At 57.8% G+C, this 25,135-nt stretch overlaps 1 protein-coding gene across 4 annotated transcripts in view; it reads right to left on the bottom strand.

Moving 5' to 3' along the window:
* Positions 1-13,698: 13,698 nt before the first annotated feature.
* UBE2G2 (ubiquitin conjugating enzyme E2 G2) overlaps positions 13,699-25,135 on the bottom strand; it is a 39,558-nt gene continuing 28,121 nt past the window's right edge. For 3 of the 4 annotated variants that reach the window (XM_024120326.3, XM_024120328.3, XM_028492732.2), the window contains 3 exons: positions 19,846-19,964; positions 17,077-17,201; positions 13,699-15,710 (listed from right to left, as the gene is read on the bottom strand). In XM_024120326.3, coding sequence (XP_023976094.1) covers positions 15,315-15,710; positions 17,077-17,201; positions 19,846-19,964 — 640 coding nt within the window. In that variant the 3' untranslated portion in view covers positions 13,699-15,314. Of the gene's footprint in view, positions 15,711-17,060; positions 17,202-19,845; positions 19,965-25,135 lie in introns of all 4 variants that reach the window. The other variant, XM_024120330.3, reaches the window with a different exon arrangement.

Here is a 25,135-nt window from a genome sequence, read left to right as displayed (position 1 = left end):
GCTTTACTGAACAGCGGCCCGGAGGGAAATCCGTGCCTGGCCGGGCCTCCCGCTGGGGCTGTGGGGGAGGGCGTGGGGAACCGGGGCTCTGCCTCGTTTCTGACCTTCCTTCCCACGTCCCGGCGCCCTGGCGCCTTCTGCAGCGCAGCCCGCCCTGGCCCACGCCTCCCCGCACCTGCGGGTCTGGGTTCTCGGCCTTTCCGCCGCAGATACAAAACCCCACTCTTCCCCCTCCCGCCTCCGTGTCCCGCCTCCTCCCCACAGCTGCTCCCTGTCCGCACCCAGCAGCCACGTCCCCCGGAGGCCTGGGCCCCCAGCCCGGGTGGGGCCTGAGAATTTGCATTTCTAAGGAGGACCCAGGTGAGGCCCCCGGGGCTGCTCTGGAGAGTCCCGCCCGCAGGAGAGCCGCTGCCCCGCCTCTGACGCAGGCCTGACTCAGGTCTGGCAGGGCCCCGGCAGAGCGGGCCTGCGCGTGGGGAGGGAGGGAGACCGCAAGAGGGAGGAGATATGGGAACATATGTATATGTATAACTGATTCACTTTGTTGTAAAGGAGAAACTAACACACTATTGTAAAACAGTTATACTCCAATAAAGATGTTTAAAAAAAAAACAACCCCACGCTCAGCGAAAGCAGCCAGGCCCCAGGGGCACGTGTGCGACTCCGTTTCTGTGAAGCGCTCAGAGGGCAGCTCTGCAGCAGCAGAGAGCGGATTCTGGGGTGCCAGCCGGGAGAGGGCAGGGGAGTGACGGCTGATGGGTGCGGGGTTCACCTCTGGGGGCCAGACAGAGCTGATGTCTGTGCGGTAATGTGAACGTGCTAAATGCCACTGAACGGTCACTTTAGAACTGGTAATTTTATGTTATATGAATTTTCTCTAAAAAAAAGCCCCCTGGGGACCACAGCGTGATTCCATCTGTCTGTCACCGGCCCACACTTGCATTGTCACTTAGGTCACGAGCTGTCTGAGATCCTTTCCCGTCAGCACAGCTGCCCCAGTACCAGAGACCAAAGGCCTCGTTGATCAGCGGGTCAGTGATGCTGGTGGGCTCTGCCCGGCCCCGTGGCCCCAGGGGGGTCCCGGACGGGAAGACCCTCTTAAGGCCTCGGCGGGGGGACGGCGCTCCAGGGCCGGATGGAACCAGCGCTCAGGCTGCCTCTTCCCAGGGACTCCCCAGGATGGCGCGGTGCAGCTTCCCCACGGGGCTGCCCTGAGGCCGAGGGCGCCCGGTGCGCGCTTAGCTCAGAGGCCGGGGCTCTGGGCCGGGCGCCATCACCACTGAGAGCTGTCACCCGATGCCATGTCCTAGATCACTGCCTGCAGCCCCTAAACGGGGACCTCAGGAACAGGAAGGGCAGGCGCCAGCGCTCAGGCTCAGATGTCGACTGGGTTCCGGGGGAGCAGGGCGATTGCGGTCCCTTCAGGGCGGGTGGCTCTCGTTCTCCCCACGCGGCCGAGCCTGACCAGGCATCTCCAGACACGGGACGCTCGCCGCTGACCCGGCCGACCCCTGACTCCTCTCAGGCTGGTCCCAGGAGTTCCCACCCGGCCAGGGGCCCCACGGGAAGCAAGGCTGCCTGAGCCAGCCCCACGTTGGGGGCCGCATCCTGCGGTGTCCGTGCTTACGGGGCCCTTCCACCAACCAGAGTCCACCCGAGCCTCGGGTGAAGAAGTCCAGAGGCCTGGCGGCTGCGTCTTTGGAGCCCGGGTCCAGGGATAATGTGGGCCACCCAGCCCCCGGCCAAAGCTGTGAAGCACTTGGCCAAATCTTTGCAAGACCTGTGCAACAATCCCGCAGTTCACCCCCGCTGCACCACCAGGCTGAGCAGAACACGCTGTTCGTACCAAATGAATGAGTGAATGCTGTCCCTGCCCCACTGACACGTCGCTGAGGAGATGGCGGATTCCTGGGGCTCCCCCGAGCCCCACGAGGCCTGGCTGCACTCCCCCAGGACTCAGACCCTGGTCTGGGGCGCCAGCCGGCTCTCCCTGGCTCTGGACGGCAGGAGGGGCCCCGCTGGAAGCGCGTACGTTGCTGGCGATGGACACAGACGCAGGGCTGTGGACGCAGAGGCTGAGCCGTGTCCCCTCTGCGCTCTGCTCTCTGCACATCCAGGTGACGAGTACCTGCCCAGAGGCTCTTACTCACAAATCAACACGGCGCCCCGCTGGTTTCTTGCACTCTGAAACTAGAGTGGTTTTAGGCAGGGTTAACCCCTCGCTCCCGGTGGCGGGTATTGGCGTATAACAGGCAGAATTAAACGCCGGGCGTGCGTGTGCCAGACGGTCGAGCCAGGGCCACGACCCGCAAGTGGAGCGAGGGCCGTGCCCCCACAGAATCTACCAGAACGCACAGACCAATTACAGGGGAGCACCGCAGACAGGAACGTCCCCGTGGAAGCTCCGGCCCTTTCTAACACTCTGAGCGGTTTCACTCCCTGGGATTTGCGCCTCTGACCTGCCGTGGTCCCCTGAGCTCAGGCAGGACACGTGTGTCACACACCCTCAGGGGGAACTTGCAGAGCCCCCGGAGACGGGTTCCTCGGGTTGCGAAGAACAAAATCTGCCCCCGGGGATGGAAGTGGATGGAGGGCTCGGGGTCACAGGGCCACAGGACATCTGTCCTGAGGGGCACGTGCTTGGGGTGTGTCTGTCCTGGGACCCTCGGCTCAGGGCTCCAGCCCCCGAGGCATGGCCCTAGTGGCTGAGGCATGGATTGCAGGCTCCCTGTCCCACCGACGGCAGCCGTGGAGGAAGGCAATTCCCAAAGGGTGCTGGCGGTGGCGGGGGGGCATTGCCAAAATAGGGGAGAAGGGGCCCAGGGCCCAAGCAAGCACCTCACCTGTCACACCGCCCCGCCGTCCTGCCCCGCCACCCGGCCGCTCCAGCCAGCAGCCTTAGTCCCTAGTCTGTGCTCCTCCGCGAATCCATTGGCAAATCCCGTGGATGCTCCAAAACCAGCCTCGAGCGCCTCCAGTCTCCATCTTCTCCGCCCCCAAGCCCCTAGCACAGCCTCCAGCTGACCTGGCTTCCGTGCCCCCTGCCCCACCCGTCCCCCACCAGCAGGTGGAGCCTTTGAAGACGCCCCTCCACGCGGGTGGCTCCTGGGACCTCGAGGGCCCCACCACCTGCGGAGGGACAGCCACGCTGGACATGCCGCCCACGGGGCCACGTCCGGGCCGCTCCGTCCAGCCTCACCGGGGCGCCCCATTCCCAGCCATCTCTGTGCACGTTTGCGTGTGGGCATGTAGGTATGCATGTGCCTGTGCACGCGCGTGTGGCCGTCTAACCAGTAAGGACAGGGCCCCACGAGATTCCGAGGCCTGTGCGTCTCCTCCAGCCGCAGGTGCTGAGCGCTGGGTGCAGGCCCAGCTTTGATAGGATCAGGGCAGACCAGGTGCGCAGGGCAGCTGCGGGTGGGGGAGGCAGCTGGACAGGTTCCGAGCACAGCTGACTCCTGGAGGGTCATCGCTAACGAGGGGCTGGCGACTGGTCTGGACACGCGGTGGGCCCGCCTCTGTGTGTGTGTGTGTGTGTGTGTGTGTGTGTGTGTGTACGTGTATACACGAGGGTGAGGGTGGGGCTCCTCACGCCGGTGCTCTGGGCAGAGGTGGCGGTGGAGGCACCCTGGAAGGCAGCTTAGTAGAAAGTGCTTGTTACTCAAGGCCCCCTGCCCTCGAGGGCCCCGGGGAGGTCAGCCCCCTGAGCCATAGTGGGCGACGACGGTGACAAATGACAATAACAACGGTCGCGGGTCCTGTTTACGTCGAGCCCCTGAGTGCCAGGCTCTAGCTCCAGCGAGGAGGATCCAGGCCCAAACCCAGGTCTGGCTGCTCCTGAGCTAAGTTCTCAGCCACCCCTGGGCAGCTCTGCGAGGCCCTCCATGGGGACTCCACCGTCTGACCTCAGGACGAGTCCTCCTGGGGTCAGTTTCAATCACTACGTCACAGCCAGCAGGGCGGCTCCTCGGGGAATGGGACGCGGGAGGCCCTGCAGCAGCAGACGCGGCTCCGCCTTGAGGACAAAGGCTCTGGACTTGAAGCTGGGCCGAGGGAAACAGAGGAGGAGCCGCAGAGAAGGACGCCCCTCCCTGGGGCCCCCTGGTGCGGGAGGCTCCCGAAGCTGGGACATTCACGCCATCAAGGAGGCACCAGGCCAGTGGGCACTGCGGGGCCCCGACGCCAGGGAGGGGGAGGGGGCTGGGGGCCTCCACCGCAGCGTGCTGGGAAAGGGGACGGCTCGTTCCATGAAAACTTACGGGGCAGGGAGTCCAAGCCAGGCCCGGCTCTCTGCACGGGGCCGGAGGTCGTCATGTCCTCCAGATTCACACACTGAAGCCCCAGTGTGATGGTGTTTGGAGATGGGAGCTTTGGGATGTAGCTAGGTCAACCGAGGTCATGAGGGTGGGGCCCCAGCGGGATTCGTGTCCTTGAGAGAAGAGGGGGAGACCAGAGCTTCCGCTCCTGCCCTGAGAGGACACGGCAAGGAGGCTGCAGGCCAGGAAGAGGCTTCTCACCAGACCCAACCGTGCAGGCACCTGGCCTCGGCCTCCGGGCACCAACCCACGAGAAGTGAACGTCCGTTGTTCAAGCGGCCGCCCGTGCGTTTCACGTGGCAGTGCCATGCCTTCCCCATGTGTCTCCATAGAGACAGACAAGAGACTAGACGGAAGGGTGGGATGCTGGGGCAGACAGTGGTGGGGGTACGAGAAACACCCCCCAGTGCATTCAGGGCCGAGTGACACAGCAGGAGCCCGCGGGTGGGGGTGGGGGGGAAGGAAGGGACCAGGAAGGCGCCCGGAACTGGGAACCCAGGCTCGGCTGGACCTGGGAACCTGGGCCTCGGCTGCCCAGCCTGGCTGAACCCTCACGTTGGAAGGCAGGACCCCGGGCTCCTGAGAAGAGGCGGGACACCCCGCAAAGGGCTGCACTCTCTGGGTGACCACAGTCCCGAACGCAGGGAGTCTAGGAAGGTGGCTCTCAACGCAGCAGAGCCAGGGACCCTGTCCTGGAGGAACGGCAGGCACGGAACGCTGGGACAGGAGTCAGGACAGTCACACTCACGTGCATTTGCAAACTTTAAAAGGAAACAGAGTTCAAAAATATGCATACAGCTGAGCGAAATCTTGGCTGGTCCGCTCCTCCCCAGCAGACATCACAAGCCCCAGGTGAGCCCACGGTCAAGTGCAGGGAGAGGCTCCAGGGGAGGGAGGGGGTGAGAGGAGAGTCCTGACCTAAGACCGGCCACCCCCCAATCCTTCCAGGCCCGGGAGGCCCCATCCTTGTCCCGAACACTGTGGGTGAACGCTTCTGGCCAGTGGGCTGTGAGCGAGGTGACCGCATCCCAGAAGGGCAGGTGGCGGGGGTGGTCCCGGCCCACGTGTCAGGCACCTGCAGGCCACACTCACTGAAGGCGGGGAGGGGACACCTGCGAGGGACCCAGCACTGCCAGGTGCAGCCGGCACACCCAGGCCCCGGGTTCAGGCCCTCATCCCGGGAAGGGCTGGCCTGTGGCTAGCGCGGCTGCAGAGCTGGGCCTGGGCCCTGGAACGACGGGAGGAAGCTCCGGGCGTGAGAGGACCAGGTGAGTTCACCTGTCCAGTCCTGGCCACAGAGCAGTGCGGGTCTGGCTGCCCGGAGCTTCCTCTCGTTCTGATGGGCGATAGGTCTCAGTGTCCTCGGGGCTTCGCGGATTTGCAGCCCTTGCTGCTGAGACGCAGGGACGTCTCTCGTGATGAAGCATCCTCTAGGTGCAGGCCCAGAAGGACACCTGGCTCCTCCTTCTACTTGATATTCAGATGGCAAGTCGCTCCTTTAAAGCACCTTCAGTAAGATTTAGCTGCATTTTCAAAAGAATTAGATTTTCAAAAGCTTAATTTTAATAATTTTGATTTCCATGTTATAATCATTAATTATATTTGTATTTTGCAAATCATCCGTTATGATTTTCACTTTCACTTTTTTTTTTTTTTTTTGCGGTACGCGGGCCTCTCACTGTTGCGGCCTCTCCCGTTGCGGAGCACAGGCTCCGGACGCGCAGGCTCAGCGGCCATGGCTCATTTACTTTTCTTTGTTTGTTTTTTTTTGCGGTACGCGGGCCTCTCACTGTTGTGGCCTCTCCCGTTGCGGAGCACAGGCTCCGGACGCGCAGGCTCAGCGGCCACGGCTCACGGGCCCAGCCGCTCCGCGGCACGTGGGATCCTCCCGGACCGGGGCACGAACCCGCGTCCCCTGCGTCGGCAGGCGGACTCCCAGCCACTGCGCCACCAGGGAAGCCCTGCACTTTCACTTTTAATAGGTACCTTTGAATACCTCAGAAGAGAACTTTTTGAAAACACTGAAAAGTACTTTGCCTTTTATCTTTCTATTTAACTTTACTTATTTGATGAAAATGTATTCAAGTTTTGTACACTCTGAATATTACCACAGCTTTTAAGAATATTTTAGAGCAACACTGTTAATAGATATTATTTAGTGAAAATCTTGAGTATGACGTGATTAGTGATTCTGTTGAAATGAGGGAAAGAACATACATTTTATGGGATAAACGCACAACAACGAGGGGATAAACCGTGTCTGTGTGGATTACACGCCGGCGTCACCGGCTCATCAACAGAGGCCCCAACTAAACTGTGTTTTCGTACTTTGCCGTCGACACCTCCTGGTCGGGATGGGGACAGACGTGTCTTACGTCACGGTTTATTGTCTCCCCTTCGTCCTTCCCATGAGCAGACCCCCCCTCCCCGCCCCCCTTCCCCCGTGCCCGCCACCTGCTGGCTCTGAGCCCCTCCCTTCCTGGAGGGGCCCATGCAGGGGAGGAGCCCGCAGCCGAGAGCCCCTGCAGACCCCCCGGCCGTCCTGGAGCCCCGCAGCCACCTGGCCGCAGCACGAGTGGCCACCCGGGCCACATCTGGAGACCCCGCAGGCTCCTGCGTCAGAGGACTCCCCTCCCTGGAGCGCTGGGCTGAGGGGCCGGCCACTGCCCGGGCAAGCCCACGGGGCTCCGGGCGGGGGCCCCAGTCTCGGCCACTGAGGCGGCCGGGCGTATGCCGATGCACCGGGGACCTCGTCTGCCACCTACGGTCAGCAGGGACGCAGCCGGTGGGCAGGGGCTTTGGCGGGTCCCGGTCCTCCGGATGAGGCTTGGGCCCCTCCCCCCGGCGGCGGGCAGCTGTCTCCCCGGCGACCGCGATCACCTGGAGCCAGGCGTGCGCAGGCTGGCAAATCGCAGGTGATTCATGTGGCTAATTTCTTTATGACAATCAGGCTAAATTAGGTTAATTAGTTTTTAATCATTCTCCCGAGAGTACATGAAAATACTTGAAGCTGGTCCACGAACGTGGAGCGCTGCCAGGTACGGGGCGCTATCTGATGGACGGGATGCCAGCGGCACGGAGCGGCAGGGAGCGGCAGGGCCGGGGGGCGGCGCTGGGGCCAGGCCTCCGCCCTGCTCCGGGAGGGGACTGAGGGCCCCTCGGGGTGTCCAGGCACCTGGATGTGAGTGTGTGCTCCGGGCACTGTCTGCTCGCCCAGCCCTGCGGCCCCTCCCTCCATAAGCCTGGACGCCAAGACCCGGGTCACCAGCGGGCCCCTGGGCGCCGTCACCATAGTGGGGTCCCCACCCCAGCTCCTCCGTCCTGGCCCCCTCGCCCCTCCCACCCGCTTCCATTCAGCAGCACAACTGAACTTTCCAGATCAATCTAGAAACCGTGGGACGCATGGCCGCCCCGCCTGGCTCCTCCCCTGAGACTTCAGCCTCCCCGACCCCCACCCCTGGTCAGAGCCCCACTCCGGGCCACCTGCCGGCTCAGCCATCCCTCCGGAATGGTCTGGCTCCCCCAGCTGACCCTGCAGGGGAGCTCGGGGGGCTGCACACAGCCAGACAGAGCACCGGCCACGGCTGGCTCCTCCCGCCATCAGCGCAGAAGCTCTGGCAGCCAGGGCAGCCCCGCTGCCCCCCGCTGCCCCACGAACCGCCCCGTCGCTCACCACTCCGTCACTGTGGCGGGAAACCCTGCCCTGCTGCCATGGCCCGTACCTCCCGGGCGGGCTGCCCCACGGACGCCGGGCGCCCTCCGTGCACCAGGCGCTGTCCACACCCGCCACAGTCCCCGGGCCAGGCACACCTGCACGGTGGCCCTGCCGCGTCGGGGGTCCTGGTTCCTGCTGCTTTGGGTCTTTGGATGGGCCTGACACCAAGGTCTGTGCGAGGCCCCCAAACAGAGTGTGGGTTCACACAGAGGACGGTCGGTCAAAGCCAAAAACTAATGTGAAACACACTTTAAAAGTAACCTCCGGGCGTCCAGGGTGAGAGAGCAGATGGTGCAGCAAAGTGCCTCGGAGCAAGGATGGCGGACAACTGCTCAAATCTGGCAGACACACAAATCTACACACTCGCAAAGCTCCATGACACCCCGACAGGGCGAACTCAAAGCGGCCCAGGGCCAGACTCATCCCATTAAGAGAACCGGAGACGGAGGCCGGAGCCTGGAAGCCGTCAGAGGGACGGAGTGCTCAAGGGACGGCAAGTCCAGCCACGACGGCTCCTCACCGGACGTGGAGGCCAAGAGGCAGCGGGGACGGCGAGTCTAGTCCGAATCCTACGTGGGGTGCAGCGTCTCCAGGAACAGAGGCAAAACCAACAGGCTGGGAGGAAAGAAACGAGGAGGACGTTCTCGAGGCAGAAAATGTCACCAGGGGGACGAGGCCCCAGAGGCAGGTGCAGAAAACAGAAATAGGGAACATCTCAACTAGGATAATACGTTATTTGTTATTATTTGTTATTTGTTATTTGTCTCTTTGAAAGTCTTTAAAATAACTAAATCCTGAAAGCAAAAACCAGAACATCGTCTGGGTGACCCCCCCCCCGTGTGCACATGTGACACGGATGACAAATGGGGGGGTCCTGCACGGCTGTATGGGTTCTGGGTGTCACTTAAAGTGGTAAACTATTAACATAGACTGTGCAAAGTCAGGTATGTCTACTGTAATCCCTAGAGCAATCGTTAGAAGATTAATACAAATAAATATATATTAAAGCTAACAAACCAAACAGAACACTAAGAAAGATTCAAATAACCTAAAAGAGGGCAGGAAAACAGGCACAAATGCCCCAACCAGAGGAGCAGACAGAAAGCAAATAAAGCTGTAGACCAGATCCAAGCACCTCGATGACTTTATTAAACAAAAATATACTAATTAAACGAGAGACTGTCACATCGGATAAAAATAATAAAAACATAGAAACAAGACCCCAATACATGCTATCTATAAGAAATCCACTTTAAATATAATGCTATATATGGCGTAAATGTTAAAAAAAATAAAATTCCCCAAAGAAACCAGCAAGTCCAGATAGTTTAACAGGTAAGTTCTACCAAACTTTCAAGAAACAGGTGATCCAGTAAGAAAAAAGAACAGAGACTCCCCAAACCATCCTTGAGGCCAGTCTGACTCTGATGCCAAAACCAAGACACAGAGAGGAGAAGCCAACCCACCCCCTCGTGAGTGTAGCCAGAAACCCCTCAGCCAAACGCTGCCAATCAGGTGGAACAGACAACTTCAGGAAGAACACACCGATTAGCCCACAAACACAGGATGGTGCAATTCTAGAAAAATCCGGAAACGCAACTCACTTTACGGATTAACAGGAAAAGGGTGCTCATGGGTGCAGGCGGGCGGCAGGGGCGGGGCAGGCATCATCAGAGCAAGTGAAGTCTGAGCAACGCCCCGAAAACTACCTGGAGCGGGGGCTGCATCTCAGCATGGGGAGGGGGTCGGGGGGCAGGCTCTCCGGGGCCATCCTGTCCTCCGGTGACCGGGAGCCCTCCGGCTTCATAGCACGGGGCCGCAGGGCTCAGCTTCTGCTTTGAAAGACGAGTGACCTGGGGGGAGCTTTCCTCTCCCTGCGGCGACTGGCAGCCCCGCTCCGTGGTCCCCGCGGCCCTGGGCGGCAGCGAGATGAACGCCCAGCGGGCACCTCACTGTGCCCGCCCACCCTGATTGCACGCCCACAGCGGGGCGCGCTGATGCGACGGGGCGGCCCCGGCCGATGGGGTAAGAGGAGACAGAGATCTGCGCTGAAGGGCAGGCTCCGTTCTCTGCAGAGGTGTCCCAAAGACCCCCAGGGGCCCTGGCCCAAGTACCACTGTGACTGCTCTCTCGACCACCCACGGGCCCCAGCCCAGAAGAAGGCCGGCCCCGAGGCCCCCCTGCGGGCCCCACCTGCAGGGTGCGCTGAGCCCCGGGGCCCGGCCCACCCCTCCTCCCTCTGCTACCGTGGCTCAGGCTCTGCTCTCGGGGGCCTTGGGCCAGGTTTGGCCGAGGGAAGCTCCAGCACGTGCCCGTGGCCCGGAGGAGAGTGGCCAGATGGAGGGTTCACGCCCACCCTCCCCCGTTGCTGGGCTCTGGTTGGCAGGGGCTGGTCCCTGGCTGGCGGCCGGTCACAACCCGGTGACCCCAGCTCCGGCGCAGCAGGGCTAGGACGCCCTCCGTGTCTCGCCCAGGCCGCAGGGTCCCTGTAAGACCGCCGGGCTCCCGGCGGTGCCCAGTGGGTGCAGGGGCGGGACGTGAAGGCCGGGCTCCAGCCCGCCCCGCACGGCCGCACCTCGGGCGGTCTCATCCGCCCTGGATACCGAGGGTCCAGCGCGGGCACACGTGGGGTGGGGGCACCGGCCTTAAGCAGGCAGGGCCGGCTGGGCGAGGTGGTGCCCAGGTCTGCGGGTGGGACCTCCCTGCCACCCGTCGCCCCGGGGAGCTGCTTCACAGGCGGGAACTAGTCCAGGAGGGAGAACCCGCTGAGAACCCCCGAGTCTGCTCTGCCCTGAAGCTGCAAGTGTTTCCTGTGGTTCCAATTCGTTTAGTACATCACCCAGGGTTTCCAAAAGCCACCGGCAAAAGACAGTATCCTCGGTCTCTCATCTCCACCGAGTCGGTTCCAGCGTCAGGTCGTCGGCCGGGGAGGTAGGTCCACACGTGCGCACACGCCCACGCCCGCTTGAAAGGGGCGTGTCGCCCCCGTTCCCTGGAGCAAGCACGAGTCACAGGGACGTCCAGTCGCTCACACACAGCTCCGCCGAGCCGCGTGGGGTGGGGACGGGCCCAGCCCGGGGCCCCCACTCCGCAGGCCCGGGCGCCCTCCCAGGGCTGCTGCCAGGGCCCAGTGGGAGCCACTCAGACAGGGCGGCCCACAGCCGCAACGCAGCGACCTGCGCGGAGGGACCGAGGTGATGCGGTCCCAGCGGCCCGTCCCCCGCAGCCTGCGCCCCTCCAGGGGCCGAGCTCAGCTCCTTGCAGGGCCGGACGCCCAGGCCTGGGGCCCGTGAACACGTCCACCCTTGTCTGGGCCCCTGAAAGGAGAGGACACCACCGAGACGCCCTGGGACTCGAGGGAGGACCTCCACGGCGCGGCTGCGCCACTGCTGGCTCCGCGAGCGCCCCTCCGTGTCACAGCAGACACTCCCCGCCCCAGGGACCTCTCCCTTCCATGCTCCGTGCGTCTTACACGTCGTCCTTCACTTGACAAGTGTAGTCAGCAGAGAAGGTGAGGCCGAGGACGCCCCACATGTCGTGTCCGAAGGGCTGCAGGTCGACTTGCCCCAGCAACACTGCGTCCGTGGGGACACAGAGGAACACGCCCCACGGGAGCCACGGCCCTTCAGATGAGGAGCCCGGGGCAGCGGGGGCCTGCCAGCTCACTGGGCTGGTGAGGGCCACCAGGACGCAGGCAGCGGTGGGCTCCGGGGCCCCACCCTCGGACGGAAGGAGGGGCGCAGCCAGGCGGGGGCAGAGCACCGCTCCCCCGAGGCTGGCGGCGGCGCAGACAGCTGCGGGGAGTCTGCGCCCAGGGCACACGCGGCGGCCCCCAGCAGGGCAGGCGCTGCTGGAGAGAGAGGCTCAGCGTGACAGGGCTGGGGGCCCAGGCAGATGGTGCTGAGGGGAGGCTCGAGGGGCGGCCTCGGTGACCCGGCCGGGCTGGCACCCTCAGGAGATGGGCTTCGCTCGAGCGGGGAGGTGGTGGGCCCGGGGTGAGGCCACACCCAGGACACAGGCCAGATGCCGCGGGGCCCGGGCGGGGGGGCAGGGCTCGGGGACTCGGTCAGGGGTGGGGAAGGCAGGCTTCTGCCTCTGCAGGGACTGGACCGTGGTTCTGTGCCCTCTACAAAGGCCAGTCCGGTGCCCTGCTGTGCTCTGAGCTGACTTCCAGGGGGCGATCCTGAGCCTTCCCCACGTAACCAGGGTGGGTTCTGTGTTCCACCCAGGAGCCCTGACTGATGCACAGGACGAATGCATCACACCAGCACGACCTCTGAAAACTCAGCAACCCGACCTGTACAAAAACCAGACGGAAAGCAGCCACAGCCCACACATGGGAGGGAAGGGCAGAGTGGACCCTGCGGGCTCCGTGTTTCCAGTCATCCGGGGCCCCAGAGCCGGCAGGGACGCGCCCCTCCCCCCAGGACACGCCCAGGAAACCGCAGTGGGGCTCCCACACCCGGAAGATAAAACCCAGGAACTCCCCTCTTTGTGCCCGGAACCAGACTGGCAAACAGGAAAACAAGGGTGGACATTCGCCTCAAATATCGAAACATCTGCAAAAGACCAATGCCATGGAGAAGGGGCACCGAACGCAACACATGAAAAATGAAACACAAAGAAACCTAACAGAGCAAACCAAGCTTTTCAATGAAATCTAATTAAAATCCCCAAAGGGGAAAAGTTCAGGATACCTGTGCAGCAAAGAGCACAGCTGGCCTGGGACGGCCGTCCTCAGGCGGCTGGGGACGTGCGCTTGGGGAGGGGGGTCCCACGTGGTGGGACAGAAGCGCCTCACTGGCCTAAACGATCTGCACCACGGTACGGCGTGCGCCGCACACCTGCTCTCCCTCGGGGGGCTGGAGTCTTGGTGCCAGGCAGAGGGTGCCCACGTGACCAGTCCCCGATAAAAACCCTGGGCGCTGGTCCCCCGGGAGCTCCCCGCTGGGGAGTCAAGCGCCGTGTGGCTCCGCTGGGGGGTGCGCGGGAGGCCTGTGCCTGGTGCCCCTCCCCACACCACGTTCCCTGTGGTGCTCGAGTCCCTGGGCCTTTGGCTGTAATAGAGCTCAGCTGTGGGGCCTCCCTCCCAGGGAACCACTGAACCTGGGGGTGGTATCGGGGACCCCAACTCACGATCACGTCGGAGATCTTCAGTAGTAAGTATGCTGGAAACCCCTGGGCAAAAGGCTAAAGGCAGAAGGCAGGCTGCTGGCGGGCGGGCCGAGCCCCTGGCCCGGGCACGGCGCAGAGGGTGCTGGGGGAGGGAGGCCGAGGGACATAGCAGACTCACGTCCGCAGCCGTGACGAGACTGGAGCCCCGAGAGCAGGACAGAAGCGCCACCTCCGTGCCTGCTGGTCTCTCCTCGCCCGACGGCCGTCTGCTGGCAACACTCACAGCTCAAGGAAAGGCCGAGGGTCAGCCGAGGCTGGTGAAAACGTCTGCCGACCCCGACAGGGACACCCGGGAATTCCAGGGGAGACCAGCGGGCAGAAGGAACAGGAAAGAGCGAAACTTCCCAAAGCTCACGTGTCTCGGGAAGGAGGTGGTAGCGGGAGTCCTGGCGGCCGTGCCACCTGGGCGGGGGGGGGGCACCCCTGCTGCCCGCCGGCCACCGGATTCCCATAGGATTATATTAAAACACGACAGAGAAAACACTGCTCGGGACAGGGGGAAAATATAGCTTTATTTTACCATAGGAATTAATAAACTCCGTCACAGAATAAGGACACCATGGGACTCCTTCTCTTTTGTTTCATTTAATAAATACAAATGAATAAAAATACTTTCTTTTGCAAAGAGACTGCCTCTCTTCCTTCTCCAGATTTCCTGAGCCCCGTGGCCCCCTGCTGACGCGGCCACAGGCTCACACTCCACCACACCCACCTTTTCCTCTCTATGGAGAGGGCTACGTCTCACCCAACACGCCCGCAGATACTATGTAGGTACAACACCTCTCCTTTCCCCATCTCCTTCCGAATACAAGGCCTCGTACTGCATTTCAACTTTTTTTTTTTTTTGCGGTACGCGGGCCTCTCACTGCTGTGGCCTCTCCCGTTGCGGAGCACAGGCTCCGGACGCGCAGGCTCCGCGGCATGTGGGATCCTCCCGGACCGGGGCACGAACCCGTGTCCCCTGCATCGGCAGGCGGACTCCCAACCACTGCGCCACCAGGGAAGCCCGCATTTCAACTTTTAAATGATTCCCTTCTGAGAAGGAAAGAGTCCGGTTTCCACAGAAGCCCTTTAGCCAGTACCACTTAACACCAAGAAATTAGCGAGGTTTCAGTAAAACAGACTCCTGCCCGCGGGCACATTATGAAAGGGAAAGGATAACATAAAGTAAAATGTACTGTACGTCTTGTAGACTGTCCCTTATTTCAAAAATAGAAACTCCTATTTAAATTTAACCTGTTTGAAACAGGCCAAATATTTAACTGCACGCAACAGATCTGTTATTGCTTGAAACGGAGCCCTGGCCCCGCGGCTGAGCTACCCACGCCGGAGGAATCCAGACCACCTCAAAACCACGAGCCGCAGCTGAGCGCCCCCCACCGACCCGGGGACCCCGGGGACCCTGTGTGCCACGCTCCCACAGCGCTGGTCAGGTCTGGGATGAAACACACCTCTGTGCTCTGCGCTAACGGGAGCGTCCCTTCCCAAGTTGCGAAGAACGGTTCTGTCCCAATCGTTAAAGTTCCTGCTGCAGCCACCACGTACAAACGCTTAGCACTTTCCAGTTTTCAGACTGGAAAAGAAAAGCTCCGACACACCCAGAAGACACTCTGACTAAAATCTCGGTCTCACGTGCCCCTGCTCTGGTAAATGCACTAGGAACTGAGACTCGAGCGTAAACTGTGATCAAATAACAGCAGGGAAAACGCCGGTCTTCATGGCCAGGAGGAAACTTCTTTTCTATGTGCCCCATTTTTCATTAGTCCACATTTTAAAAAAGTATTTATTTCCTGCAAGTATTTCTAAATGTGATTATTTGTAACGTACAACAAATGAAAAATGTAACTAGATTGCAAGAAAAAAAATCTGCTTGTAAAACAAAGTACTGAAGCAAAGTCATATCCTCCTCACGGGGGACAAGGGAACCAGGAGGGGCCCCCAGAGACATCCGGCCGCTGCCCTCCTCCTGGTCTGCAAGGCCCCGCGTCTGCGGAAGCAGCGTCACCGGTTCTAGTCCCTGGGGGCCGGCGCGTACGCCCCTCCCCGCTCCGCACTAAGTGCTGGGTCCGCAGGCACGTCAGCTGGAGAGGTAGTGGTGACGGCTCTCATCATCTCCCTAGGCCACCTCGGCAAGAACGAGGCCACGTGGGCCCCTCAACTGCACCCGGCTGCCATCGTCCTATAGAAACCATCACTGCAGAAGAGAAGGCTGTTTGGGGTGGGAAAGGTAGAAAAGAAATAGATGCTGTGGTTCTGCAAGCTTGCCTTTTTTGGTACCAGCACAGAGTGTCACTGTCACTAAGTGTTTTGGAGGAGAAACTCCAAAAACTGCTCGGTGGTGTGCCTGCACGCACGCGCGGGCACACGGCTGGGCACACGTGTGGGCCAGGCTCAGAGCCCCAGCGACTTCTGCACGATCTGCTTGGCGATCTTGTAGAACTGTTCCCGGTCATCCCGCCACATTTTGGAGGCATCCACGTTGGCCCCGCTTTCATCGTTGGGCTCTGAAAGAGAAGGAGAACCTCCACGTGAAAGGGGCTCAAGAAGGAAGGACCTGGCAAGACCTCCCGCCCCCTGTAAGAACATCACTGATCTTCGCAGAGAGGTAACCAGAGACGAACCAGAAGCGCCGAGGGATGTGGAACTCCGGGCAAGGACCTAAGTTCTGTGGAGACAAGAGCCTTCTCCTGAGGGACGGGGCTAAGCAGTGGCGAGAGGGCGGCGGACAGACCCACCCTCCGGGCTCCTCCACCCGAGCCTCCCAAGGGCCCACACCAGCCACCTCGGCTTCCCTCAGGAGGCACCAGCCGAGCAGATCAAGCGGCCGCCGTGGGCCTCCCCCCCGGGCCTCCTGTTTCGCCACCGGCTCTCTCAGTTCGATGCTCCTCCGTTTCATGGGCGCTCTCTTGCCCCGGGGCTGCCGGGCCGTTCCTCTCTCAGCTCCCTCCCACCACAGCCCTGTCTACCTGGAGAGGGCACACACCCTCACCTCCGCGGCCAGTCCCCGGAGAGCCCCCGTCAAGGTGGCCACTCACACAACACCCCGAACTCTTCTCTTCCCCAAATCCTGCTCCCTCCGGAGTCCTGTCCCCAAAGTCAGCACCCCTCCACCCCGCAGTGACGGCAGGAGCCCCTCCCCAGAACGCTGAGCCCTGGAGCCAGAGTCTCCAAGGTCCCCCCAACCTCCCCCAGCCTCTTGGCCTGGGACCCACCCCGCCTGTTTCAAGCACGTGGGCTGCAAGGGCGATCCGTGGTCTAACAGCCCCACGAGCGAGCATCAGATCCGGGCCAGTGAAGGTCCACAGGGCGCCCCGCCCCCAGCCGGGCTCCAGCCATACCAGTCCTGGCGACGCCCCCAGAGGGTCCGTGCCCCACCGCCAACCTTGTTAACTCCCACGTGTTCTAAACTCACCTCGGGAAGTGGCCCCTGTACCCTGATCTCAGGATTTATCACAGTGGCCTGCAACAGTTGGTGCTGTGAAAGTTCCCTTAGAACATGGGGCCTTAAGGTTGGGGTCAGTGTCACCTGAGCTTTACACCCCAGGACACGGTGTCTGCAATATAGTGCCCACTGAACGAATGAAATGCCCTCGGATACTCATGGCCAACAATGTGATACACACAAGACCATCTTTACATCCGTAATTAAAAAACACAGCTCACGCTTGGAAAAGTGTGTATGAATAACATTACATGAAAAAGCAGAAAAGAAAACAGTATATTATCGACTCCTCACGGTGGACAGGGAGTTATAAGACAAGGGTTAATGAGGAAAGAGAGGCACACCAAGTGTCGGGTCTCCGCCTCTGGACGTGAACCTGCAGCGTGTCAGGAGCCGGCGGGGCGGGCGTTACCTGCCAGCATGCTCACCACCGACAGGAGGATCTTCTCCACGCTCTGCACAGGGCTCCACCGCTCGGCGCTGCTCTCGTAGCCCATGGGGTCGTCGCCGGGAGCGTGCAGGATGGAGATGCAGACTCTGCCGTCAGGGTAGACTGCGGGGTCAGAGCACACCCAGTGAACCGAGGGAATGGGCCCACGACAGGGCGCTCGGTCAGGCCCACAGAGAAAAGGCAGCAAGCGGTGCAGACACCGAGATGGAGCTGTCGGCACGCGGCACAACCTGCAGCCCCAGCGCCGCGTTCACAGCCATGCTCACGTCCACGCGCTCCCCGTGGGCCCGGCCGGGCTCCCAGGGCACCACTCACGCACCAACAGGGTGCTGGGCCGGTCTGGACAGCTCTAGTATCATGGGGTGCCTCCACCTTCATATGGATTTTAAAAGCATTATATCCAAAGGGGATAAATGAAAGGCTAGCTGGCAGCCAGATATTCCACCAAAACATCTCATGTAATTAGGACTCTTCACAACACTTTTCATAAAAAGTTTCTTAGATATCCCTCGTTCTGCCATTAAATCCCTGAAATGGACTGTGTAAGATATATGTTGCCATAGCTGGGAAAAACGCTACAGGAATTACTTAAATATCCAGAGAAAGACAGATACCGAGATTTCCCTTGGTAACTTTACTGTAACAGAAAAACGACCGCCTGTCTTCTCTGGAACTCGGCTGTGCCTGAATCTAAACGCAGCTCCCATCAACTGCATCACTAACAAGACCCTCAAGATCTGATTCAAGAAAAATAAATTTTCAATTCAAAGTCTGGGGTTGGTCCTGTCAAGAAGGTCAAAAGCATCTGTTACCTTTCTTTTACACATACTTGGGGAAATTCTCAGATTTAGTATATGCTCAGATATCCAGGAATCACTTGTAAAACTGTAAGACTATTAAGTTATGATAATAAGAATACCAGACAATTTTAAATAAATTTATGTAATTCACCCTCACTCATGAACTCAGCATTTTGTGACCATTTAGAAATGTGAGTCGTTATAAACAACCTTTCCTTTTACACCTGGTCCCTCATTTTCCCCATGCATCCCTTGTTCTAGTGGTTTCTGCGCTTTGAAACTGTACTGCAAACTCTCACTGAAGGGTTAGGAAACCACGTGCGATCTGTCTCAGAACCAGGATGTCCGTCTGAAGTCCACACACATGGGACCAGGGCGCCCAGAATGCTCTGAACAGTTCTCTCTGCCACAGACAGAGCGGAGGTCTTGCAGAGTTTTCAACTTCAGTGTCACTTCCTCAAGGTGAAAGCACCACGCGATGATACCTCTGACCCCAAAAACATCAAAAAGCAGCTGTGTCCCTGCCACCCCCCCCCACACCACAGCAGCATCATTTCCTAACCCTCCCGAGTCCCCTCCCAGCCACAGCGCTTCAGTGCCAACAACTCCTGCTGGTACCAGGCTGGCGGTCTCCCCTCCAGGCCACGGCAGCGGCCCAGCATGTGCTCCGCTCCACCTCCAGCCTGTACCACAGTCACCCTTCAAAGGCCATGCTGGTCACGCGGCCCCTCACGCTCACTCCCAGCCCCTCAGCGGGTCTCCACTGCTCCTCGGATAAACATCAAAATTCTTAATGTAGGGCTTCCCTGGTGGCGCAGTGGTTGAGAGTCCGCCTGCCGATGCAGGGGACGTGGGTTCATGCCCCGGTCCGGGAGGATCCCACATGCCGCGGACCCTCCCACCCCAAACAGACCCCTGGGTAACTCCTACAGCTCCTCCTGCAGGTGGTGGGTTCAACCACCACCCCTGCAGGTGCCTCCCTGGCCTCCCATGTGGTTTCACATCTCTCTGTATGATTCCTTCGTCAGCGTCCATCGCTGCCCTCAGACTGGGAGCTCCTGACCGTCCAGCCCCCCACCTCTGACAGTCTGCTCACCACCCCAGCCCAGCAACTCTCAGTGAATCTGCTGGATTATTTTTTTAAGTATTTATGGACCGACCAATTTTTATCACATTGGTAGACCTACTGAATAGCTCTTCTCAAAAATAATTTTTATAAAATAAAAGTAACACATACCCACCTACAGTAAGGCCAAATTTAAAAACTATTTGGATTACCTGAACATCAAAAATAATATTATCAGGCTATTCTTAGTACACACATGATTCAATCAGTTTATTGGCCGTATCTGTCTTTAAACCACATCACAGGTATCATTCTAAAGAATGTATTTATCTTCAATATAAGCTTATTATTTACTTATTTTTGGCTGCGATGGGTCTTCGTTGCTGCGCGCGGGCTTTCTCTAGTTGCGGCGAGCGGGGGATACTCTTCATTGTGGTGTGCGGGATTCTCACTGCGGTGGCTTCTCTTGTTGTGGAGCACGGGCTCTAGGCATGCGGGCTTCAGCAGTTGTGGCGCACAGGCTCAGTAGTTTTGGTGCACGGGCTTAGTTGCTCTGCAGCATGTGGGATCTTCCCGGACCAGGACTCAAACCCGTGTCCCCTGCATTGGCAGGCGGATTCCTAACCACTGCGCCACCAGGGAGGCCCTTATCATTTACTTTTTAATTACCCACAATCCTCTTCATAGTTGTATTTTACGGTTAATCACTTTGAACTTGTTGACTTCCTCAATCAACTCTTCTGACCATAATGAATTTTTAAACTTTGTATTATGGAAAATTCCAAACACAGAGCAAAACAGCAGGATACCATGAATGCCCACATGTGCACAATCTCTAGGCCTCTCCTGGAACCATCGAAACTACTTCAAAAGCACTTACTGTTGGGATGAAACATCTCACAGGTAAATCTCATCTTTGGAGGACTTAACGGGTAATCAAGTGGAAAACTCAGGATGGCAGGAAAAACCCCAAACTCAAAACAGGTGTCTTCTGGGCCCCTAAAAGATACAAAACACAGAGATAGAACTTCAAGGTAGGTTTTTTTCAATGTCTACCACACTTTAGAAACGAGTTAAGGAAACACCTACTGCTTTACAAATGTGCATGAAAAGATTATCTAAATATTATAATAATGATGAATTGGTATTTTTTTATGGTTGGAAAGTAATGTGTCATTGTTGTGTTCCAATCAGGTTTAAGTCACAAAGACCAGCTCACAGGCAGTTTTCACATTAATAAGGTTGAGAGTGGGGCAGCAACACCTGCTGAAAATGACGGGATCAGAGAAAAGAACTGCAGCCAACACTGCACGATCGCAGGGATTCTGTTTTTCTATGTGGTACAATTACATCTTAGGATAAAGATACAAATCCTGGTACATGTTAGAGCAGGATTCTATTATCCTAATGAACGAGGGGTTAAGAGCTGTTACTTCAAAGGCTACTTTTAATTTTTAAATGCGCCCAAGAAGTGGTTTTGTAACCTTCAAGAAACAGGCACGGAGCGCGGAGAGATCCCTGACGATACGCTCGTGCGCACGTGCGTCAGCCGCAAGCCCTGCCCTGCACGCCTGGGCCCGTGCCACATCCTGGGACGACGTGGTCACCTGAGTCCTCACCGTCACCAGGCACTTGCCTGCCTGCCTGCCTGCCTGCGTTCACGTCCTCCTCATGTGGAAAACGGCAGAAACGGGCCAAACCACTTCCAAAGTCCTGTCAAATTTTAAAGCTCTATATGTATAAATTAACACTATCTTGACCAATAGACAAGACGGGAAGGCCAGCCAGAGAGGGAGAGGGAGAGCAGCCCAGCTCGCACCTTAACAGAGAGAGGAACGCCTCCTCCCCTTACAAACGTCCTTTATAAAACATGCACGACAGCAGTTTAAAATCTGAGACCATCTTTCCTCTGTACATTTTTATCAGGAGGCAGAGCTGCTGAATGACAGCTACACACAGCAACACCAGACAAGCACTCTGGGAAGACCCGTCAGTTCAACAACGAAGAGGAATCCCGTTCTCTTTCTGGGCGCGGAGACGGCAAGGTCCCAAGCGCGTAACACACGAGCCCCAATGACTAGCACAGGGGCCGAGACCCCGCGCTACAGCAGCAGTTCAAGTAGACAAAAAATTCTCAAAGAAACTGTGCGGGCGGCTTCACTTCCACGTGGTGACAACGCCTAGGGATTTCGACGGCACCAGTGCAGTGGAGGCCAGAACTGCATCATGGGGTGGGGAGGGGGTGGTAAAATGGCCAAAACAAGAACAAGGCAGCAAGTGTTTGGTGGAGCCACGTCTTTTTCAACTGAAGACACACATCTGGATTCTGAAAACTGTGTCCTTGCCACTTTTGGGGAAACCAAGAGTGGAAAGCTACTCTGTCGTGGAGGGATGAGTGTCCCCGACAGCAGCGCCCAGAGCCCCGGCAGGAAGCAGGGACAGGACGGCCACGCGGAGAGGCGAGCTCGGGGGCGGGGCTCCCCACAGCCGCCCTCCAAGCCCTCCCCTCTGGAGGGGGTCAGCGCCGAGGGCAGGCGGAGCCCGCGCCCCCCCGCCCCTCTTCCAGCCTACAACTCACAGTAGAGGATAAACACCACTGCGCTGGCCCTCCGAGGGAAGGTGCCAGGAAGCAGTGCTGTCACCTCAGTGAGCACCACCTGACTCGGGCCAGGTCCCGGATCGGGTGGCTCAGCGGAGAGCAGAGGGCAGCTCAGGCTGCTAACCCAGGAGCCTGTAAATCAGGACTGCGGCCACGCCAGGAATGCTCGCAGCGCCTCGGTACTCCTGGCACCACCAAGTGAGAACAGAAAAGAATGTCTGGGTGGTTAAGTGTTTTTGGACTGCGCCAAACGGTATTTCCTCAAGACTCTGATATTTGCTCAGGTCTTTGTTTCTCGTAATAGAGCTTTTTCTTTAAAATAAAAAACAAAGCAAAACCCACCAGGCCGTCCACAGCTTCAGAAGCAAGATCGAACATTTCCTAAAGTGCTCCCACATCTGAAATATCAAAGCCATTTTCAAATGCTCTGGTTTGCTACTGGTTTGAAACAGGGGCTTCTTTCTCTTCCAGAATGCTCACTGCCTTGGCCCAGCACACAGGTGCGCCCACGTGCACGGCGGCCTGCCCGCTGACTTCATGGAAAACGCTATCGAGTAAATTCCTGGACCACGACGGGAGATATAATTAGTGTTATTTTGGGACAAGCTTTCCTGTCATACTCAGAACAGCCTCACTCCTCTTTCACCAAAGAAGGCCTCACCTAAAAATCAAATTTATCTGAGGCAAATACAAACTCTTCAAAGCCTGCAAGTTATTTTCTATCTTAATTGATTAAAATAACGGCCTACATTATCTCAGAGCTCTGAGGTGAGTGTTTTATTTATTTTCTGAGACTAGTGTTAAGAGTAAAGCAGAGCGCCCTTGCTCTCCTCTGTAAAGGCAATAGCGCACTCTGACTTCCCGGCGTTAGGGGAACGAGAGGCCAGGGAGCCAGCGCTGGGAGAGCTGCACCCACAGTTTAAGCCCAACCAGGGCCTAGCAACGCTCACTCCTCCCAAAGGACAGCCCTGGCTCAACACCTGCAGCCACGTGCCATCACTGGTGGTCGGTCACTTGCAGAGCCAATAAAAACTGGAGATACGCTTGGTTAGTCTTTCAACATTAAACTCCAGTGAAGCACCATGCTTTGCCTTTCAACTCTAAAACTGTACGGAGATGACAAAAGAAGCCCACGGCCTGCATACGGAAGGCGGCAGGGAGGCCAGACTGCTCCACCGTGGAAGCTGGGTGTCTCTGGGCGTCAGTGAGCCATCTGCCCACCAGGCATGTTCCAGGACCGCAGCCTGCACGTCACTCCAGCTGTGGCAGGTGTGGAAGAAGCTGTTTTTGCGCCGTCCTTTTTCAAGTTTGTCACAGCACACAGACAAAATTCTCAAACATACACACGAGGCTGGAAATGATGGAGACTGTAAACCCACTCACTGGCGCACACTTCAACTGGATTACCAAGGGACGATTACCCTCCAAAGCCATGACCACCTGAAGCATAAAAAAGAGGGGCACACTGCTTCACAAACACCCTCCAGTCCAGGCGAGGGTGTCACTGCCCTTGCTCTCTCGCTGCAGAACCCACATGGAGCGCCCGGTGGTGGCGTGAGGGGGCCTGGCGTCAGAGCAGGGGCGTCGCCTCGCCTCCTTCCCGCACCCCTGGCTCCGCAGCTCGGCCGAAGCTTCTTGCCAAAGCCCCCACCTCCCCAGTGCAGGTGGGCTGCGAGCACAGCCCCCAGGCCAGGGGCTCTAGAAGCCACGACTCCAGCTCCAGGGTACCCCGCTGTGCCTCTAAGCCCCCAAGTCACTGAAGGAGCGCCTGCTGCGTGAGGGTCACCCCACCAGCAGCGAGGCTGCACGGAAACTGACCGGAAGTTCCCGCTCACAGGACCTTCACACCTGCAGGAAAGCCAGGACGGGCTGCAGGGAGCTGTCGTCCCGGAGACAGTGGCCTCGCTGCCTGTCTCCTTGGGAGCCTGGTGGTCTCAGCCGGACTATGTGTCTACACCCATCTGGCACCAGCCCTGACTCAGTGCCGAGTCTCTGGGGATGGACCCAAGAGCCGCTTTCCTCTTTTGTTGTGTGCTAAGCACCCTAGCGATCCTGATGTAGAGAACCAGCGCTGGTTAAACTGTGAGGGAGGAAAAGGACAGGGTCTTCCATCTCAGGAAAGCACGGTGGTAACAAATACAGGCTTCCTTCCATATAATTATTTTCATGACTAAATCCGTCTGAAAGGAGCCTATGGTCACCCCCTAATTTTTGCTTGCAATAGAAATTTCTGAAAACGTTAACTCAAATATATTTGAACTATATTTAAAGTTCACTAAATAAGTTCATCAATTACAAGAACTTCATAGTGAATTGTGACATGGACAGTAACTGCTGCAACATAAACTCTGACTCTGACTAGAAAAAATATGTATGTTCGAAAATACTCAAATACATAAGTAAATAAAGTAAAAAGCAAATGCCTCCTTACCCCCTTCCTGAATCAGCTCTGAGGCAGCCACTACAGAGTCTGGTCACCCTCCCAGGCTTCCCCTCCAAGTGCATCCACTCACATACCTTCATCCGCAAAAACTGGATCGTTTTTTATTAAAAACGTATCATGGCATCACTGAGAGGAATTTTTAAAGGCCTGAATAAGTGGAGAGACACTCCATATGCATGGATTGGAGCACTCAAGATGGTTAAACTGTCAACATTCCTCAAACTGACCTAAAGGCGCAACACAATCCCTGTCAAATCCCAGCCGGTTTCTTCACAGAAAATGACAAGCTGATCCCCAGATTCCAATGGAGATGCAAGGGACCCAGAATAGGTAAGACGTCTTGAAAGAGGAGAAACACCTCCCAATTTCAAAACTTACTATCGGGCTGCAATGACGGAGTGTGTGGTGCTCATGGAGGGTCAAGCACAGGTCATCGGAACAGGATTCAGAGTCCATAATGAACCCTCACACTTAGGGAATTGATTCCGACAAAGTCCAAGGCGATTCAATGCAGGAAGGATTTTCTTTTCAACAAATGGTGCAAGACAACTGGACAGCCACATGCCAAAAAATGAACCTGGCTCCTACCTAATGCTATACTCCAAAATTATCCAAAATGGGCCAAAAACCTAAATTTAAGAGCTATAAATATAAAACTTCTAGAAGAAAACACAGGAGAAAATCTTTTCAACCCTGGGTTATATGACACCAAAAGTATAATCTATACAAGGAAAAACTGCTGAACTGCCTTTCACTGGAAATGAAAACCTTTGCGTTTCAGAAGACCCCATTAAGAAAATGAAAAGGCGGGACTTCCCTAGCAGTCCAGTGGTTAAGAGTCCACGCTCCCAATGCAGGGGGCATGGGTCTGATCCCTGGTCAGGGAACTAAGATCCCGCATTCCGCACAGCTCGGCCTAAAACATAAAGAAGAAAAGAAAAACGAAAAGGAAAAGGAAAGCTGCAGACTGGGAGAAAATATCTGAAAATCATATTGATACATCTGATAAAGGACTTTGTATCCAAAATATATAAAGAACTCTTAGGACCAAATAAGAAGACAACCCAATTAAAAAATGGGCAAGGGCTTCCCTGGTGGCGCAGTGGTTGAGAGCCCGCCTGCCGATGC

Source organism: Physeter macrocephalus, chromosome 8, assembly GCF_002837175.3.
Source record: "Physeter macrocephalus isolate SW-GA chromosome 8, ASM283717v5, whole genome shotgun sequence".
Lineage (NCBI taxonomy): Eukaryota > Metazoa > Chordata > Mammalia > Artiodactyla > Physeteridae > Physeter > Physeter macrocephalus.
Note: the sequence above shows the minus strand (reverse complement) of the source record. Positions and strands in the feature narration are given on the sequence as shown.